The sequence below is a fragment of the Chiroxiphia lanceolata genome, chromosome 3 (genome assembly GCF_009829145.1).
Source record: "Chiroxiphia lanceolata isolate bChiLan1 chromosome 3, bChiLan1.pri, whole genome shotgun sequence".
Classification (NCBI taxonomy): Eukaryota; Metazoa; Chordata; class Aves; order Passeriformes; family Pipridae; genus Chiroxiphia; species Chiroxiphia lanceolata.
The window spans coordinates 83,315,314-83,337,060 of NC_045639.1; the positions used below are offsets into that span (position 1 = coordinate 83,315,314).

Sequence of the window (21,747 nt, forward strand, 5' to 3'; positions counted from 1 at the left end):
AAGAGTTTGCCAACCTTCAGGCAACTATTTCCTTAAGAGTAGGTTGTTCTGACTAAAGTGGGGAAGAAGAAAAGATGTTGAGTTATACATACATATTGTCAATTGTAAACTAAATTCTTCTATCTCTGAGGCTCTGTTGTCAAGACACTTTGGGGAAAGAGCTAGCTTTCTGATAACCTGCAGAAGTGAAGAAGGAAGACTGAAAACCTTGCCAAAGAGCAGTATGGTTTTGAACAAACAGGCTTGGGAAATTAAGGCTAAGGAAATGAATTTCAAGTGCTCAACCCCTAAGTAAAGTAGTCACAGTGTGTCTGTGTAGAAAGAGTTAGGATGCTGAGAGGGTAGAAGATCCTGAAAGTTTTAAGTAGTACAGGTTAAAAACTGAAGAGAGAGAAAGAAGGAAAAGGTACACCTAAGCATATTTAATAAGTGCAGATTATGACAGGATAAACGCTATTTGCAAATATTCCTATGAAAATGTGCATTCCCCGTGGAATCAAAGGTGGCCACAAGACAGAAGCACTTCCTTGCTGTTCACGGGTAGTTTGAAAGACATTCAGACCTTCTGGACCTGCTTCTGTATGCAGTAAATGAATGCTTTGCTCATTTAGTGTTGAAACTTCAGCGTTGTGAGATCAACTGTTGCTTACTCTGGCATTTATCTTATTTCTGTCACTCTGAAAAACAGCTCTGAGATTTTTAGAACCAAGCACATTTGCAAAAATCACATTTTTGAAAGAGAAGTCTGTCTCTGTTTGTCTCATAAAAGTCTGCACTTAACCACTTTTTAAAAAAATATTAAGGTCATTGGAAACTCCATTAAAGTGTTTCGGTAAATCATCAGCTCATTAGAGCAATGGAAATTAAAATGTGTCCAATGTACTGATTTCAAACACATTATAAAACTGGGCAAGAAGTCAAGTGTGTTCTCTAGTCTCAGTGTAATGTTCTCTGTCGGGACTCACAGTTCAAGTGATTTTATCATGCCATATGCCAGTGACTGCTCCTAGCTTGCAGAGACTACTGGGAGGTATTTTTCCTTCAGAGATGCATCCATTGTCACTTCTCAAACCAGCCTTTGAAATTAAGCAGAGACATACCCTTTTCTCCCTTAGCTACCCCGGTAAACGTGTGTATGAGGAGCATTGACCTCAAGAGTGTGTCTGATACCTGAAATTCCCAGCTTGAAGGGAACAGACACCTTAGAGTCCAGCCATGTACTTGAAATTGTGTTCATAAAGACAAGATTTGAAAACCAGAAATTCAGATCATTTTAACTGTGAGGCTTGTGTGAAAATGTAAAAAGAAACAAAAGACCAAGCGAACATGTGTGTGCAGTGTTCAGGTTAGTACTCAAGAGTCCTTTCACCCTCCCCAGATGTAATTGCAAACTCCAAGGACAGAGAATTATATGCAGGTTGACTTCACAGGAAGAAAACAACTGATAAGAGACCAACATGACAGCTCACTTTAGTTAACCTTTAATGGGGATCCAGCAGCAGCATGTACTTGCTAAATATGTTGTTTCAAAAGCAAAAAATACACATAATCTCATCTTGTTTCTGCAACAAGTTAAATTAATGGAAAATGTTAATCTCTGGTCTAATATGACCATGTCTATGCTATAAAGCCATAGTGCAGAGAGTACCATTTGACAGCAGGTTCCAAGTAGGAGTGCTTTGGTCTTGCCTTTACTTTACACTGTGAAACCAGTGTTCTGTAACAAATGTGGATAGAACCTTCCCAAATCTTCATTCGCGAAGCCCAGCCATGATGATAGAAACCAGTGCTTTAAAGTCAATTTTGCAAAGGGTTTTTTAAATAATCATTTACACACATGTATTTAAACACAAGCAGGCCTCTTTAATCAGGTTTTTTCATATGCTTTTTTGTGTTTTAGAGTCAATCAGGAGAAAGCCCAGAGGAAGCTTTTCCCAGCTAACATCACCCATGACTGATCTCTTCTTGCTGTACTTCTCTCCAGTGGTATATAATCCTAATGCTAATTTCCCAGTTTATATTCAGAGGAGAAACAGGACAGGGAAAAAAAAAAAAAGCAAGCTCTGTAAATCCATTTAAATTTATTGACAAAGTTCTTCACACCTTCAGACCTATGTTCTACTGCTTGTAAATATTTCAGTCAGTTTGAATCAACGGGATTTTCATGTGAAACAAAAACAGGGGGTGTAAAGCTTATTTTGGGAAGTGATGCAGTTCAAGACAGACCTAGAAATACAAAATAGGTTTGTGATAATCACTCTGTGGAGTCTTAGGTGGAATCTGTATCTCACTGCACCAGAGCCAGTGGCCAGGAAGAGCACCTGCGATAAAGTAAGAACTTGTAAGAAACACATGCACTGGAGAAGATGTGATATTGTGCTGGTTTTGGCTGGGGTTAATTTTTTCCACAGTGGCAGGTATGGGGGTATGTTTTGGATTTGTGCTGAATACAATAATATAGAGATGTTTTTGGTATTGCTGAGCAGGGCTTACATAGTGCCAAGGCCTTTTCTGTTCTTCATACTTCCATGCTGGCAAGGGGGTTGGGGGTGTTTGGGAGGTTGGGAGGATCTGGAAAAGGTGGCCCCAACTGACCAAAGGGATATTGCAGACCATATGACATCATGCTCAGTACCTAAAGTAGAGGGGAGAAGGAAGAAAGGGGGGGACATTTAGAGTGATGGCATTTGTCTTCCCAAGTCACCACTATGTGTGATGGGGCCCTTGAGGATGGCAGAACACCTGCCTAATCATGGGAAGCAGCAAATTAATTCCTTGTTTTGTTTTGCTTGTGTGCACAGCTTTTGTTTTTCCTATTAAACTGTCTTTATCTCAACCCATGAGTTTTCTGGCTTTTACCCTTCTAATTCTCTCCCCAATCCCACTGGTGGGAGAGTGAGCGATGGGGCTTGGCTACTAGCTGGGGTGAAACCATAGCAGGTGTAAAAGGTACTAAAAGCCACCAAGCTAATGGATTTATATGAAAGAAAACAAGGAGCAAGAGGGATTGGCATGCAGCCACTCCTCACAGCATGGATAGATCAGTTGGGCAGGAAGGAAAAGAAACTGAAGACTGAGAAGCAGAGCTGAACTCAGTGCCTCAAAGGGAGAGTACAGAGTTCACAGCCAACCAGAGGAAGAGCCCACAAGCCTCCAAAGGTGATGGAAACACCCCACAAAAGCATACAGTCCAGCCTAATTCTCAGTGCTCTTTTGAACTATACAGGTGCCTATTAAATAGTCATCTCTTAGGAACCATTCTCTTCTGACACCTACACCAAGCTGCTTAAAAAGGATGACAAGAACATTGTTGGAATCAACATTCACAGAACATAATTCTGACTTCTTTACAGAATATTGGTTGGTTAGCTGGTCTGACAGAGGAAGGAGACACAGCAACTTGTGGCTTTCAGACCCCACTTTCAAAAGCGTGAGAAGCAAGAGACAGACCCAGCACCATTAACTGACTAGGACAGTGGGATGGCATCAAGCAGCTCACTCAGTGCAACAACTCTGTGACAGGGAGACTTCTGGCTTCCTACCGTGGAAAGCCAGGGATTTATTTCTATCAATGTTTCTTCTCCAAACAGTTCGTAAAAATCAGGTGGCGTCTGATTTTCAGCCTCTGTGGGGAGTGCAGGCTGCACCTCACCCCTGGCTGGCATAAGATCACTAGAATGACTGGCGGTCCCAAATCTCACAACCTGATCACCAGTCTCATTCAGCAAAGCTAAGAGAGATAATAGTTGGCAAGGAAGCAGCTCACCCAGTGACAGGAGGCATTCATCTTTCCCACCCTTTAGACCAACACGAGCCTGCCTAAAGCCTTTTATCGAGTGAAATTTCATCTGTTGTAGAGCAGCTCTGGAAGAGATGAGTCACTGAGAAAGATAAGGTTCTCAATGAGGCCATAAATAACAAAAGCCAATCTAGACAACCATGTTACCCTTACATTTTAGGCCACTGAATGTGAGCATAATGAAGTGCAGTGTGCAGCTAGTGAAGCTGAGGCTCAGAGAGGTCATGCAGTTTTTCACACAACCTGGTGTTAGATTTGAGACTCAAAACCATTTTTCCTGTTTCTTTGCCTGGTGCCCTGCCAGCCAGAGCCCTTTGGAGTCCTGGGCTGAGCCCCAAATTAAATCTATTCACACTCTTTCTCACTCTGTAGGACAGATCTATCCTACTGAAGCTTTATGCATTTGGGAGCCTATTCTTGTGCTGACAAGCCTGAAGTGGCCCAGCCTCTGAAAAACAGAAACACTTTTGGGGCACAACTCCAGGGCCTGCAGCACTTGCCAGAGCAGCACACACCTCCTCCTTTTTATTTCTCTGAGGTAATAAGCTTGAATTCAAAGTACCCCTTGGGAGGTTCCCCCAGGCACCTCTCTGCAGTGGTTTGAAGGACTCCTGACCAGTTAGCAATTGGCCCCAAGAGGAGCAGACCATCCATTTGTTCTTTCTGGTTCAGTCCAACCTTCAGTCAAGCCTCTCTGCCAAAGGGGCTCTACAGGCTGGATCAATGGGCCAAGGCCAACTGTATGAGGTTCAACAAAGCCAAGTACACCTTGGGTCACAACAACCCCATGCAGTGCTGCAGGTCAGGGGAAGTGACTGGGAAGATGCCCAGCAGAAAAGGGCCTGGGAGTGCTGGTCAACAGCAGCTGAATATGAGCCAGCAGTGTGCCTAGGTGGCCAAGAAGGCCAATGGCATCCTGGTCTGTGTCAGCAATAGTGTGGCCAGCAGGACCAGGGTCCTGATCGCCCCCCTGTACTCAGCACTGGTGAGGTCACACCTCGAGTGCAGTGTCCAGTTCTGGGGCCCTCATCACAAGAAAGACATTGAGGTGCTGGAATGTGTTCAGAAAAGGGCAAGAGAGGTGAAGAAGGGTCTGGAACACAAGTTTTATAATGAGCAGCTGAGAGAGGTGGGGTTGTTTAGCCTGGAGAAAAGGAGGGTTGGGAGAGACCTTATCACTCTCTACAGTTACCTGAAAGGAGGTTGTAGCCAGGTAGGGATTGGTCTCTTCTCCCAGGTAACAAGTGACAGGATGAGAGGAAATGGCTTTAAGTTGTGCTGGGGATAGGGAGTTAGATTAGATATTAGGAAAAAGTGCTTCACTGAAAGGGTGGGCAGGCATTGGAATAGGCTGCCCAGGGAAGTGGTAGAATCATTATCCCTAGAAGCGTTCAACAGACCTGCGGATGTGGCACTCAGGGACATGGTTTAGTGGCAGACTTTGCAGGGCTGGGTTAGCAGTTGGACTCAATGATCTTAGAGGTCTTTATCAACTTTAATGATTCTATGATTCTATGAAAATTCAGAAACCCCCCTAAAACCAGCAAGTAACCATCCATCAGCCACTGCCAGCACTGCACTCCTTCAAGCAACCGAGCCTACATACCATACCTCTGAGGGGATGCAGGGTGACCCAAGGCTGCTTTTATCCTGGAGCTTGTTCAGCCTCTGCTTCTCTCAGGAGCTGTGCAATATGGGGGGACCTGCTCAGTCACATGCAAGTGACCTTATTGTTTAAAGCAACTCACTTTGCTGAGGGAATGCAGCTGCACTCAAACCTGGACTTTTCCTGTGCCTGCAGGGAATGGTGCAGAGGGTAATAACAAATATGAGTGGATTAGGCTGGTTGTGGATGGAAATGTCAGAGGCTAGGATTAAAGCCGTGCTTGAAGGGAAAGAAAGGATGGGAAGCAGACATGGGATGTAAAAAGGAAGGGAGAAGAGGTTCATCATCTCAGTGACAGAACCTTTGCCTGCTGGAGTAATGGTGCAGGGGGGGCTGCATGCCCAGCCCACTTCTAATGCTTCTCACAGTGTTTGCCTTTGGCTCACAGGTCCTTCTCAACTAAATGATTTGTCACTGCCCTGGCTCTCCCAGAAAAAACGGTATCTCACAAGAGCTAAGAACTAAATTATTCCATGTTTTTTCTCCATTTCAGTCTGTTCACCCACAAAGCACGTCTCGCTCTTTGCAGCTAGTGAAAGGTCTCAGCATAATATGTATACCAAAACAGAGAGTCTTGTGTGCTAGGGCAAGATGCCCATAATCTGGTGGAAGATAGAGCAGAAATACACATTCTTAAAGGGTGCTGGTGGTTTTAAATAAATTTTGCAGTTGCTTTTTTCCCCCCTAAAAGATTCTTTTAAAGTGCAGGGTACATTCCCCCATGCAGTTAACAAAAACTCTGCTACCAGCAATACTGTGGTGCCCTCAAGTGGATGCAAAACACTCAGAAATGTGCTACATTGCATCCTTCTGAGTGTGGTCCCTGCTCCCTGGTTTGCTACCCCAGGATACAAACACAGCACCTGCCCATCCCAAGAGCCCTTTGCAATGCCAGAGGAATAAATGCACTTTGACATTAAGATTGCCAGACCAAAAGTATCTCATTTAAGAGAAATTTATTTTTTAAGAAATTGATTTGGGGGGGGGAGAGATGCAGCTTGGATGCAGCACTACTTTCCTGATATTTCCAAGGGGTAAGCAGAAAATAAAAATAGTTTGGGGTCGAACCACAGACCAAATGCCAGATGCAGTATTGTTGGCCTTCCTCTGAAAATTGGCAGCTGATGCTGAATTGCCTGACACCAGCCCTTACTGATGCCATCCAGTCACCAGTGCCAGCAGATGTGAAATACCCCATTTTGCCACCTGATGCTTCACTGGTGGCAAACTACCCCCCTGAAGTTTTGCTGGAGCCAACTGCTTCCTTCCCAGAAGAGTCAAGGGACAGGCACAAGCTCAGGAGAGGCATTTTGGGTGAGAAGACCATACTCTGGGACAGAAGGGAGTTTAGGTGTATGGATGTGAGCCACACGACTGGAACAGGGAGGAGGCCCTTGTGTATCTACCAGAGCAGACACAACCACTGATGCAGAGGGAAGGATGCTCCTCTGGGAGGTCTGTGTCACATGAGGGTGAAGGTGCAGTCTGGGCACTGCCCAAAGCAAATCTGTGAAACCATCATGAGTCCCGAGCCAAGCGTGCTGCTAGTCATCAAGAGACACGGCAACATCTAACTGGAAACAGATGCCAATTACTACTCTTCACAGTAATGTCATTGTCACAGCAAAAGATGAACAGAAAGCAGCAACACAGATATTACCACAGTCAGCAGTGAACTGGACATATAGATTAACAGCATACTCGAAAAAACACAGGTCCCATATATGGCTTCCTCCTCCCCATGTTTCCATGTACTGTGCTTTTTGTCATATCAGAAAGATGTAGGGGCATGACAGGCTCCAGCAGACACCCTGAAAGAAGACAGGGAAGATTTTGAGAGGCTGGAGGGGAAGTAAAAACATCTTGACACCCAGCTCACATAATTTAAAAAAAATACCTAATTTTTGAGACTACACAACAAGCCTGGTTGAGCTTACCTCTCATAGGTCACAGGGCATGTCATGCTACTGCTAAAGAGAACTTGAATCGCGGTTGGTGACACAAAACTTAACAGCTGTGCTTAGGTAATTTACCTCAGCTAAATGCACCATGGGTAGAGGTTTGCTCAGAAGGGCAATGCAGGTGCTGATCCACAGTCACGCACACGCTCAGCTCACTGCCTGTCATCGCCCTTTCCGCAGAGCTACTCCCCAGCAGTCTCAGCCTGTCCTGGTGCCCAGGGCTCTTCCTTCCCAGGACAAGGCTTGGCATTTGTCCTTGTCGAATTTATGGGGTTCTTGTTGATCCACTCCTCCAGCCTGCCCAGGAAAAACAGCTTTGATCTCAATTGTTAATCACCTGCAAATTTGATGAGGATGCATTGCATTGCCTCCTGCAGGCCATTGATGATGCTCAATAGGACACACCCCAGCAACAAGTAGAGAACTGCAGGGCTCTATAAAGTACAGCTGCCCTCTAACCAATCATCCAACCAGTGTTTCAGCCCTCTTCTAGCTGTCCATTCACCCATCCACCCAGTCCCTAATATCCTGTCTTGGATACAAGAGTCTTACGGGAGGCAGTGTTGGAAGCCTTGCTAAAGTCAAGGGAAACATCATCCCTTGCTCACCCCTCATCCCCAGATCCAGTCATTTCATCACAGAAGGCAATCAGATTAGGTAAGCATGACTTAATCTTCTGAGCAACTGTGGAAAGAAGTGGCAATACAAAACTGAAGCTACAGCAACTATATTGATTAGAAAGAGCATTCCTAGGTGTATAGAGAAATCATGATCAACCAGAGTCAAACAGAAACAGCTGTCCAGCAGAGCAGGAAGGAATACAAACCTCCTTAAAACAGCAAACCAATGTTTACCTCATTTAGAAACGGGTATCTAATTTAGCTTTCTGAATCAGCTGCTGTAGAGTATTCCCATGCACAAGTATCCAACACATTGATACAAAACCTAGTAAAGATTTAACTCTCAAAAGAGTTAAGTAAAGTATCCCATAAAAGTAACTGTGAGGCATTGAAGGAGTGCATGGGCAGTGTACTCTTGAAACACCAGTAGGACATGGCTCAGCCCAAGGGGCTGGTAATATGTGGACCAGGCACCACCAGGGGCACAGTAAGCAGTGTGTTTGAGCAGGAACAGCAGGTTTACTGAAAGTCTATAGTCACAGCAAATTTTAGACCCACTACTGACAGACCAGTGCTGTCTGACTCTGGACAAAAAGCATTTGCCATTAACAGCCTCAAGAAACACACCTTTCAGACATCGCCAAAAAGCTCTGTGCGCTTGAAGTCAACACAGATAATCTACAAACCAAATGCCAACCTGGGAGAGAGTTGGTGAATCCAGAAATTTTTCCCAGCGGATCCACCAGAACTGAGCTAAAATATAGTCCAGAGCCAGTGGTGTGTCAGTATTGTACAACTCAGACAACAATTACAAGACCTGTAAATCAAAGCCGTACCAAAAAAAGTAGAGCTATGAATACAAAAGATTGTTCATAATCTCTTACTGACATATGAGGAAATTCTCAGTACAGGTAGAAACCTGCTTAAAGGCATCTAGACTCTGACTAATATTTTTTTTTTTTAGAGAGAGAGATCCAAGAAGGTTAAAAAACATTTCATATTAGCTTGAAATTAATAGGTGGACTGAGGACACTCAACACCTACCAGTTCTACGCCAAAAATACAGGCCCGCACAGAGAACAGAAGGGACTGCTGACGTTACCATACCCACTCTTATGCCAAAGGCAGTATCAGTTTGACATTGACTGGACAGTGACATATTGCTCTGAAACATCATCACTGATAACATCTCAGGACAGCACCGACAACAACATGAAAAGAAACCCACCCCACACATCAGCACTGTTCTGATCATGACGCTGCAAAGAAAGCTGAAGAAAGCAAAGCTGCACTCTGGCTGCCTCTGGTACAGATCTGATTTAAATACAGTCACAATTCACATTAAAAGCTGGCTGTCACTAATACAAGGGCAACCGGAAGCAGCAGTTACAGCAGAAATGCAATATTAAGCAATTAAAGGCAATGTTATGATCAGGGCAAGTAGTTGAGCTTGGAGTGTAGAAGATGCAGCAGAACATCCTTCTGCTGAGTAAGTATCTTCTAGTCCTTAGTGCTCAACAAGCACCAGTCCTGGCCTGACTCGAAATGAACTTCCCAGGGCAGATCTGTGGCTGCACCATACCAGCAGCATGAGGATGGCACTGGTTTATGGTCTTGCCTCAGACCAAGCTCCTCAGGTTTGTGATTCCTTTCTGACCATTTTGATCAGCAGGTGACATCCACCTCTGCCACCCTGGGCAGCAGCACTGCCTACAGGGAAGGGCTGCTGTTCAGAGACACAGGGGCTAAACCAGAGACTACATATTGCCATCCTTTGGGATGCTGGCAGGTTCAAAAAAAAGAGACAAGCGTTCAAGACACAACCTAGGGAGGGACATTTCTCTTTACCAAGTAGCTTCTAAATCTTTAAGACCAAAAGCCAGTTGGTTTCATTTTGTTAAGCAAAGAGGATCTAAGGATTGCAAGAGTCTCTTTTAGAAATAATAAGTGATCACAGAGTCAAATAAAGTGGCAGGACAAACAAACAAATGCAGATCTAGAAATACAGCTTTTGATTTTTAAAAACTGAAAAAGCATAAATTTCAGTCATAAAATTCGACAACTTTATTTAAAAAAAAAGGGTAAAAACTTTTCAAAAAATTTTTTTAATCCAAAAGGTAAGGCAAGATTACAGACTCACAGAACATGCAGAGTTGAAAATGACCCACAAGGATTACCAAGTCCAACTCCTAGCCCTGCACAGGACTATCCCCAAGAGTCACACCATGTGCCTGAGTGTATCATCCAAACACTTCTTGAACTCTGTCAGACTTGGTGCTGTGACTACTTTCCTGGGGAGCCTGTTCCCGTACCCAATCACCTTCTGGGTGAAGAACCTTTTTCTAATATCCAATCTAAACCTCCCCTGATACAACTTCAGGCCATTTCCTCGGGTCCTCTCACTGCTCACCACAGAGAAGAGATCAGTACCTGCCCCTTCTCTTTCCCTCACAAGGAAGTTGTAATTGCAATGAGGTCTCCCCTCAGTTTCCTCTTCTCCAGGTCGAACAGACCAAGTGACCTCAGCCACTCCTCATACAACTTCCCCTTCACGCCCTTCACCATCTTCGTTGCCCTCCTTTGGATGCTCTCCCAGAGCTTAATATCTTTCTTATATTGTAGTGCCCAAAACTGCACACAATATTCAAGCTGAGGCCGCACAAGTGCAGAGCAGAGCAGGACAATCCCCTCCCTCGCTCAGCTGGCGATGCTTTGCCTGATGTCCCCCAGGACACGGTTGGCCCTCCTGGCTGCCGGGCACTGCTGACTCATATTCAACTTGCCATAGACCAAGACCCACAAGTCCGTTTCCATGACAGTGCTTTCCACCATCTTGTTTTGATAACCTTTGCAAGGTCAAACAGGATATTCTCATACCTAAATGGCAACAAGGAAAAATGAGGCAATATACAGATAACTAAATTTGCAATTAACCCCAAAACCAGCCAATTCTCTGCATCAGTTTCCAGTGAGAACCATCAAGTCTTCATAGAGCAAAGACAGAATGGCCACTGAAACAAAGCATGGTGTTGCACAACTCCATTTTGTAACTGGAAGGGTAACTGTGTTTGCACCCAAGGGAAGTTGCTGATCACCAGCTCGGAAGTATCACTGCACAACTGCCCCAGGCCTCTCTTTCCTTAGCATCCAGTATTGGCCAGAGACAAGGTATCAGGCAATAGGGACCTTAATTCTGGCCCCAATAAGCTGCTGTTCAGTAACTTTGAATGGATTGGCATATAAAATTGCAGGTGGACTCATTTTACACTGCATGTAACATCTTTGAAGATCACCAAGACTAATAAAAACGATTTATGCAAGACTAACTAGCCTGATCTCAAATGTATGTCGAAATTTAAAAGCACATAATGGTAATAATGTAGAAAGTGACCCAAAATACAGCTTGGGTTTATTAAATGATAAATCAGACCCTACTAGAAAGAGTCTTTCCTCATGACAGTCAGCAGATCAGGAGGCATTGCATATCTCTTCACATGCATCTTCTGGCAAAACAACTTCTTACTGGTTACAATGGGGAAAAAAGTGAACCATTAAGACAGACAACAATATACAGTACTAACGTTCTTGCTAGTCATGTGAATTTGGATGTTATCATGCTGGTCAGAAAGAAATCAGAAGCCTGAGGAGCTCAGTGCAAAGCAAAACCAGATCCAGTAGGCTGAAAGAGGCTCATGGGGCTCCTTCAAGCTTAAGGATCACAGACAATATTTTCATTAATGACAAAACCAATATTCTAAATAAATTTATCATTCCCTCTACCTTTATCATCCTCAATTCAGGATCAGTAATTCAGGTCTAAGTGGTGATCTTCATGGGCAGAGGTAAAAATAGGTTGCAGTAAACTCAATCACACAAAGATCAGGTCAAGCATCTAGAAACAAAAGCAAAGCATTTCACCTGTGTGCTGTGAGCTTGGAAGGGAAAAAGCAGTTGGAAGCGAAAAAGGGAGGGTGGAAGAGGAGTTCTTCATTAGTAATTTTTTTTTATTAGTTATGAATCATAACTAATGAGACAACAATTATGCTTGAGACAATAAAAGAGTACAAACCCTAGGGATTGTACTCAGATAAGTATTTCCTAAAAAGATAAAGTAGTGTTAATATTTCCCTCTAAAAAGGTACCTAGTGAGACTTCTGAAATAATTCAATTTCCAATTCATCTTCTTTGAATGGGGTCAATCAGGATGTGCAAAAGGGCAAAGACAGGTTAGTAGCTGGGTCAGAAAAACGCTCTACAGAAAAGCCTGACTCACTTAGCCAAGAAGGAAGGCTGGGGAAAAGCTGGAGAACGGACAGGCACCCTCTCAGAGGCTCATAACAGCTCAGCAGACAGACAAGTGGGGATGCAGCACCTCCCTGTTTCTGGTTAGGCTTTTTTGCTTTGTTCTGTGCTCAGGTTTTTTGGGGGGTTTTTTGATTGGATCCATTCATACCAGGAACTAGAACATAGTTTTGCTTTAGAAGGAAGTGGATGCTTCATCTAGTCCTGCATTCATTACCGTCATCTTTCTTTTATGCTTGGCCTGTCTTAGGAAAATTCTTCATTATTAGGCTGTGATGTTCTAAGAGATGCTTAGGATGAAAATCAGTGAACCTCTGTGATACCTTATCTCAATATAAACTTCAAGTTATTATAATAACAAAATTAAGAGAGGTATATTTCAGTAAATAAAATAAGCAAGCCTGCACTTGTAGTGACTCCTGTTTACTGTAAGGAGGTAAGATGAATAAGCTTTTATGGAAAATGTGCTTGGACGCACCAACTTTGGATGCACAACTCATGCATCAGTAATGTTTATGGACTGACTCATTACAAGCCAGTCTTTATGCACATCCCTTCTGGGAACATACAGGTTTGCAAACAACCAAAACCAGGATGTCCGATATACAGGAAAGTTTACTTTTTCACTAGTATTCCATGAACTAGAACCTCTCTAAATTCAAACACATCCTTGACCAGTGTTTGAAGGGACAAGATTTAACGCTCCAATATAATGACAGGCCACAAAGTGAACAGCAAATGCTCTGGGCTCTTTATTTTTCAGCAGGCTTACTCCAGATCCTGAAAGGACCTAAACTCCAGGACATAGAGGCCTTATGTTTGGAATTATGGCAAGAGTCTACCCAAATGACACCAGGCACCACTCTAAAGTGAAACCCAGAAGAATTTGGAAGAAACACCGTGAACTCCTTGAATTGGCATTTCCCCATGAAACCATCACTGGAAAGCATCCAGCTATTGCCCTGAAACAGGGTGTAAGGACATGCATATAGCAAAGTGTGAGGCAAGGTGGTGTGGGAAGACTGAGCACACAGGGAACTGTACAAAGGAAGGGCTAGTTAAACAAGTTTTGCAGGACTGGTTGTAGACCCACCCATATACCAAAAAACCCACCAGAGTGCCAAAGTGGCTATTGAAACATCACGACCTGCATCGACCTAAGCTGCCGGCAGGAATTGCTGCCAGCATTATCAGCAGGCAGCGTGTGAAGTGTGACTTAGTGCCAACTAGGTCAGTACGGGCTACAAGACGAGTAGAGAAAGCCATAGGGTGTACACAGAACCTATAAGTGCATCTGCAGGACAAAACCTGAAGACAAAACCTCTGACAAGCAGACCTGAGCCCTGTTCCTACTACAGAGTACTGTAGTTGACCATCCTGCTACTTGCTTTCCTGTAGCTTTGCTCCCAGCTGACATCCAGGCAAAAGCCTTCGCCATGATCCTAGCTTCCAGGTGCCCGTCTGAGGTATGGCATGCAATCTCAGCAAGGAAGTTCCAGCAAAGTTAGAAAACCTGCATGACTACTTGAGGCAGTGGCTCAGGAAGAAGGGGAGTGGGAAGCAAGATAATGCTGTACAGATATGGCCGTTGCCAGTGCACAAGATGCCTGCTAAAACATGACTGCTTTTCAGTTGACACTGATGTATCTATTCAAATACATCTGAATGCTGCTTGCGAAAATTGTCATGTTGACAGGCACGGAGATTGAAATCAAGTATCTGGTATCCAAAGAAACCCAACCAAAGGGCTCCAATTAAGGAATCTGTTGTCACAGTGGGTCAGAGCACAGGGCAGTGTGGTCTGAAATCCTTTTCCAACATGAATCCTTTCAGGAAGGTAAGCAATTCCATTTCTGGCAAAACATCCCAGGTGCTTGAGATCAGAGGTTTAGAAGGAATTCCCAAGCCAGAGATTACATCTCACCACTTGCATCCAGTGCCAAGGATCATCCTAACCTCCCTGAATGTATCCAATCTCTTTTTGAACAGGCTGATACTTTTGGCTTCCTCAATATCCCCCACTAGTCTAATTCCAGATGCACTTACATTTTGCATACTGAACTCTGGTATCTTCCTTTCATCCATTTCTAAAAGTCTGACTGATCATTTCATCAGGTCCTATCCCTACGCAATGCTGATTCCTCCTATCCTATCCTATCCTATACCACCTCAGCCAGAGTAATAGTTTCCTAAGGAAGTCATACAGCCTTTAGTCTTGTATGGAAGTAATTTCCATCTCTTTGGACCCTTTCACTGTTTCTCTCTATATTCTCTAGCTTTACTAGATCCTTTTCAGGGACTGCAGACAGCATTCAAACCAAATGCATTTATGTAGCAGTACACCAATAATTTGTTGTGTTCTCTTCCTCTCCCATTAATTAACAGCCTAATTAGGTCCTTCAGTACAAGGGTTTGGCAGACATTTTCAGGGAACTATGCATAATGCAGAAGACTCTTCCCCAAATACCACTCCAAAGCCCCTTGTGTTAGATGTATATTAAGATACATTCCTCCCATGTGAATTTCTTCATGTTCTGGCAACACAGGTTTTACTTATTATGGAAGGCATATTTAGTAGTCTAATTTACAAGCTCCAACATGCTTGAAGACCAGTATCACATTTACTGCCTTCCATTTCTGGGTTCCTAAGGCTAATTTAAAAATCCCACAGGACCTCTAGAACATCTATTGGAAAGTCCTTTAGACTTCTGCAGTCAATACCACCTGGGCCCAGAGAGCTTTATCAACTGTCCTAAAGAGCTGCACACCAATTTCAAATTGTTCCTTGGACTTACCTCTAACAGAGCATGGCTCTTACACAAAAATTTCTGAGTTCCTCAGCTCTGAACACTGATGCAGGTGACTTGGTTTTTCTGTCAATCTTCTCTTCCCAGAGAAGAAGCTAGAGCAGCAACAGAAGCATCCTCTAACTCCAGGCAAAATACATGCCAAAAGCCAGGATTTCTTTGGATATTCATCTGCTCTCCCTAAAACCAATTCTTTGTTCACATTTGCATTGCCCAGCACACACCAGTTAGGAAATGTCTTAGCAGAGGTCCAGCACTGCAAATGTGAAGTCCCAAGATTAGACTAAAAGATTCAGGCAACCACTCACCTTTGAGTCAGGTACCCAAGTCCTACTAAAGAGATAAGACTCCTGCTTGTCTCATTACTGAGGTCCCTTCCCAAAATTTTGGTCAGTGCTTCCTAGTGGATGGCTCAGGATTCCCTCCATCACACAGCAGCTGCTGCAGTGCCCAGCGTTCCTCAGCCACCATGGAGGAGACTTCACTGCCTTCTGCTGCACAGAACTGTGTGTCTGCATATCATGCCCATTGCATGAACATCCAAACCACAAATCCAAAAATTTGTGGATGACAAATTTTATGCCTCTTAAGAGTATTTTAAAGTACGATGCCTCTCTGCAATAGCAGCATCAAGAGCTTTATCCCCCGCCAAGTCACTGAACACAAGCAGCACTGTACGGGTTCACGGCACTGAACAGCTTTCTGCCAAACTCTAAACAGATGAGACAAGAAATGTAAAGAGATAAGACTCGCAGAAATATTTTAGCCATGATTTGGCAGAGCTAGGTTCAGTTAGACTTGATCTTAAAGGTCCTAAATGATTCTATCCAAGATTAAACAGGAAGCAAGAATCAACCTAATTCCTTAAATATAGTTACTTCATTGTATTTTTAATTGGTTTTCAACAGCTATATAAGACAGAGAAAAAACCTGAGACATAGACAGAGCATGTAACAATCAGCTATTCAAAGCTTACCTGCACTTATAACATAATTTGCATATGAAGTGGGTATAGAGACAAGGCAGAGATCCTTACAATACTGTAAGAGTTAAGACTAATGGACTGAGACTGTTTAATAACTGACCTATTCCTTGTGTTTATTCAGGGTTCAGAATAGTAGTACCACTATTCCACATTAAATTAGTCATATCTTTCATTGCAAAAGCTGCCTGGATTTTAGCAACTCATCTGATTAGAGCCAGCATGTTGGAATTGCATCACGTTTAGCTGTGGATATTCTACTTGCCAAGTGGAGGAATTGAGGTGAGAAGTCAGATTTTTATCTCAGGTTTCATTTCAGCAACTCCCATGAAAGTGTATGGGTAGGCTGTACAAAGACTCTTTCTGTGCCCATACAGGTGTACACCTCTATCTCCTATGAGTAAATCACACTGTATTGCCTGCTCCATTCTTTATGGACTTTATCTTGCAAGATTTCTCTCTTAATTACTTTATGAGAAGCAGCAAGCAAACAAGGGCACACTATACCAGCTCCCTGACAAAGCTTCACGTTCTTGGCAGGTGGGCACAGATAACCAAACTGGGAGGAGATACACGCATCCAGCAGGAAGAGAATACTTCTCTATTAGCTGAAACAGGATGTGTCTTAGCCATAAGAGTGTCAAAGAGAGAAATATGATAAAGTAGTATTTGTTTTATCCTTGCTGCTCAGAACTCATACAAAATTGAGGGACCAGCAAGGCAATAAGAGCATAGACAACCAGAAGGGAGAAGCAAGCAGTTTTTAGTACTTAGTTGCCATAACTGGCATCTGCCAGGATTAGCCAGTGACCCTTGCTGAGGAGCTCAGGAGTAAGTTAGACTTCTAGGGGTGTACTAGAACTCAAGTTTACTTCAACTTTATTTTTTAATTTGATACTTATCACCATTCCCAGAATCAGCTGTTTAGCATGAAACCAATATCAAGGGCTTAAAGAAAGAAAGAACAGAAACACACAGGAGTGACCAAAACAGAGCAACAATTTGACCACTTTCCTTCAGACTAACTCATACACTGCTCTGCACTTGTGACTGTTTGGGATTTAACCATTTCCTTCCTGCCTAGCCACATGTTCAGCAGTAGGACCTTAGAGTTCTTTCCACAAGGCTAGATAAGCAGGAGTCTGACTCCTCCAGCACCATGAGGATAGATTTGTGCATGGATTTGTCTTGCTCCTTGGTCAAGTGTCCTGGGAGAGGCAGCAAGCAAGCAGTCTCCTTTTCTTATATTTGTCAAGGACTCAATTCTGGGTGTTGTCACACCAAGACAGACTACAAGAGCAGAGCCTGCAAAACTTGAACTCCATTTAGTGTTTGAATTCCAACTAATCATGCAGCTGGTCAGGCTGAATCATAGAATCATGGAATCATAAAATGTCCTGTGTTGGAAGGGACCAACAAGAATCAAAATCCAACTCCTGGTCCTGCACAGACCACTCCAAGAACCACCATGTGCCTGAGAACTTTGCCCAAATGCAACCTGAACTCAGGCGTGGTGCCATGACCGCTTCCCTGGGGAGCCTGTTCCAGCGCTCAACCACCCTCTGGATGAAGAACCTTATCCTAATATCCAACCTAAACCTCCCCTGACCCAGCTTGGGGCTATCCTCAGGTCCTGTCACTGGTCACGAGTGAGAAGGGATCAGTGCCTGCCCCTCCTCTTCCCTTCATGAGGAAGCTGGAGACTGAGTTATGCTATACCCATCCATCAATAAAAAAGCAAGTCACCCTTCTGCAGTTAGGTTTTTTTAGTGTCAGCTGAATTTACTTTTCTACTCTTCATGTAGCTGTGGTAACTCAATATTAGCTGATACAGTATTATATATAGAGAGATATATACTCTGGTTTAGTCAGCCATCTTCCCTCCCATTTTATACACACAAAATGTCCTGAAACATGGCCTTGAGGGGGACAGTAATGCACAATGGGCATTTTGCAACCTTGAGAAAGTTTCAGATAGCTACCTATTACTTGACATTTAAGATGGTAGTTCTGGTATTTTCTGTTCTTTAAAGCTAATAATCACACATAGCTATTCTGTACTTCCCTTACGCTTTTCAGATCCAGCAGAATCTGAGAAGGGAGATGGATGTTTGTAAAGCAGAAAAAAAACCCCTGAAATAGATTGAAGACTGGTAAGTAGCAGCTGCCAAGGTAGACAGACATCTTGTAGCATATCACTGATGTGGGGAAGAAGTATAAATCAATTACTCATTTGCAATGGAAGAAACTTATTTAAAAGGGATGACTGATAACAACCCACTGCCTCTCATCAGCCCGAGGCCTCTTTCCATAAGCTCCCTCTCACACCAGTTATATTTCCTGTGGGTTCTTTAGCAGTCATGCAATGAAAGAAAGGTTTGATAAACCATACAGTACAAGAGAAAAATAAGGCATGAAGTACTGCTTCTCAGTATTCAACACAAACTAGAGAAGCAAAACTGCCAAAAGATAACAATTACAACATTAGAATAATTATGCAGAAATTTTTCAAGATCTGTAATCTAGACAAGTAGTTGGGAAACATGTCAATAACAACTCCCTGAAAAGATGTTTCTGTAAAGATTTTCTTCACAAGGTTTTCCCTGAAGAGACTGATACTCTCCCCCCTCTACTGAGAATGCCAGAAATAGTGTTTCAGTTTCCACACCGTAAGTAGTCTCCCAAACAGTTTAGAATATGAAATGTGTAGAACAATAACATTTTTCCTCATTAGCTGCAAGCTTGAGAACTTATATAAATACTAAACAGACAACTGGAGTACCACTAGCATTTGTATTCATTATGCATTAAAGTCTGGGATTTAAAAAAAAAAATTCAGAAAGAACAAGACCATTAAAGGGAAAAATTCTTTTTCCTTAGAAATATGGGATAATTATCTTCTACCCCAACAGATGACTAATTGAGATTCCACACTCTGTTTCATATAATGACAATGAGATCAACAACAAAGTTAAGTTTATCATTCCAAGTTTGCCCTTACAAGGGAGATGTGCTGTTCCTGCCTGTGCTCCAACACTGGGGTGAGCACACATTCTCTGCATCCCCTGCTTCAGCTCTCCTCCCAGACCAGCCTGCTACCAGGAATAATTCCTACCCCTTATCATATTCCCTGCGTAAAGCGGAAAATCACTGCTAACCTGAAACAAGGGAGGGCAGGTGCTGAACAGACACAGGAACACTACACCCCAGAATAAAGCTCTTTTACAAGCATTTGCTCCATCATAGGAGGATAGGCCTAACTGGCCTATAAAGGTGGTGAGGGCATAGAGTTTTGAAACACAGACGTTAAGCTGAGGTCTGATAAAATTACAGATATACAATTCTTCATTAAAGACTTTTTTAAAAGCTACTTCTTCAAATAGTTGTGCTGTTTTCAAAATGAAATAACTAAGAACAAACTTTCCCTTCTATCAAGCAGTGCTTTTATTATATTAGCAAGCTCTGAAAACCTCATTTGAAAAGCAAAGCTACTAAAGTTTGGGGGAAAAAATACAATTCTTATGAGTTTCATGTTGTGCTCTCTCTCATGTTCTTCTCTCTCATTCTTCAGTTCTTACAGGGTCATAAAATCATCCAACAGTGTTAAATCAGTGGCAGGAAAGATAGCAAGAACACACTGAAATAAAGTCTTTCCTCCATGTATAGTGTCCAAGTAGTGAATTGTAAATATCTCTTTTCTTTGCTATTAACTCCAGATCTAGAGATTGTGATAGGGCTCTGAGTGATACTAATAAACTATTATTGCTCAGTATGCAAGCATGGAAAATGGTTATGCTGTGAGCTGAAGAATCATGCAAAGCACAGCTGCCATTCTGTATCTGGACTACCGCAGGAAGAGCTGCATTCCAGTATAAAAAGTAACACATTTCATTTAACAGATGTTGACAACAGTGATTCCCCATAAACACCAATGGCAAGCAGAAGAGAGCATGCAGCAAAATATGCCTATTCCTATAAGATAATCTTACCTAGACAAAGAGAACAAAGTTCTCAGCCCTGCTAATACACATGGCAATGGCTGCAGCAGTTCCCCTTTTATAGGGTCAAACCAAAAGTCCTCAAGAACAATATCCATATCCTTAGAATATCAAACTACCACTCAGTATTTTGCAATGCTCAAAGTAGATTATTAGAATTCTCTGAACTCCAGCCATATCTTCCCAAGGGAGTAAGATGTGTTGGTTAAAGTAAAATTCTGGCAGCAAGAATGACGATTGTCTCCCAGCCCCAGACAACTGACCTGCCAGGCAGCCTATGGATGGTGGAACTGCTATGAACATCCACCTCCACCACAGAGGCAGAAAGAATCTCCAGGCACTTGACTTGCACTCCAGTGCTTGGGACAACATGGCAATTGTCATGAAACTGAAGTTATTGTTCCAATTTAAAATTACTGGTCATTATTTTAACATCTTTCATACATTTTCATCAGCTGTAAATGAGTTAAAACAAACCTCAAAGAATCCAATAAGAATCAGAGTAAAAAACAGTTCTGCTACATTCAGTGCAATTTAGAGTGTGGTTAGTATTAAAGCTTTTAAAAATCCAAATTAGTGATTTCTGACCATCATGGATCTTAAAGGGTTTTCTACTATTTTGGAATTGGAAAAGCCTAGTAGATTTATAGTAGCATTTTTAATAGAACAAAAGCCATTTTATTCATATAAATTCATAACAGCACTGATGCTTCCATCATACCACTTAACCACAGGAACAGCTCAAAAACTGGGTAACATTTACATCTATCATTAACACCTCTCTCAGTATTATAACTGATGGCTTATACAGAGTGCTTATTTCCTTAGTTACAGTCAAAACTGGACACGAGGTATTTCTTGGCAAAGGACAGAAAAGCCTAACACTCTGTTCATGCCACAGGAGATCTCAAGAGATATTTACAAGTTTTTTGTGTACATCAATTGGCATTTTTGGAATTTTTTAAATTTTAGCTTCAGAGGGATAAGAGAACTCAGATTCTCATACAAGTTTTTGTACTCCAGACACTGTAGTGCTTTGTAAGTAACAGACTATAATCACCAAGTAGCCATTGTCTTTGTTCAACCCAAGTAGTATGCAAGGAGTGAAAGAGTCCATGGTGAAAATCATTCAATTAAATTCTTTTTAATGACCTGCAAGCATTATCAAAAGAACACAAGGAACATATAAAAATGCAAACTTCATGCTGAGTGTCCTTTAAAAGCTAGCAGCACAAAATACTTATCAAACAAACCAAACGTGTTGCATCCTGAACTGTAGTACATCATTTTGTTGTCCGTGTTTTTTGACTGCCAAGTTCCGCAAATGCTGATACATCAAGACTTTTACCACTGTTGCACTGTTCATATAAAGTCTGAAAGTCAACAAACACACAAATTATTCAGGTGAACGCAGTTGTATTGCACATGGATTTAAACCACATAACAAACATTACCACTTGATATAAATCACATACTATGGTATTCCACACCAGAATTTCTCCAGAAAATAAAAATACAGTTTTAAGACAGCCCAGTTGCACCAGTTGTAATGCAACATAGTGCCTAAAAGAAGATAGATGAGCTGAATTAGCAGTGTGAGCAAACTTATAGA

General features: G+C 42.5%; 1 protein-coding gene and 1 long non-coding RNA gene across 5 annotated transcripts in view; one reads left to right on the forward strand and one right to left on the reverse strand.

Moving 5' to 3' along the window:
* The first annotated feature begins 14,109 nt into the window (after positions 1–14,109).
* Positions 14,110–18,315, forward strand: LOC116783633. Of its 2 annotated transcripts, none has more exons than XR_004355770.1 (3): positions 14,110–14,185; positions 16,322–16,419; positions 18,217–18,315. It is a non-coding gene; the product is annotated as an uncharacterized LOC116783633 (long non-coding RNA). The 2 variants fall into 2 exon arrangements; XR_004355771.1 differs by having other exon boundaries at positions 14,122–14,185; positions 16,262–16,419.
* A 2,939-nt stretch (positions 18,316–21,254) lies between these two features.
* TTK (TTK protein kinase) overlaps positions 21,255–21,747 on the reverse strand; it is a 30,240-nt gene continuing 29,747 nt past the window's right edge. For all 3 annotated transcript variants that reach the window (XM_032684265.1, XM_032684263.1, XM_032684264.1), the window contains exon 23: positions 21,255–21,508. In XM_032684265.1, the coding sequence (XP_032540156.1) occupies positions 21,419–21,508 (90 nt within the window). In that variant the 3' untranslated portion in view covers positions 21,255–21,418. The remainder of the gene's footprint in view (positions 21,509–21,747) is intronic.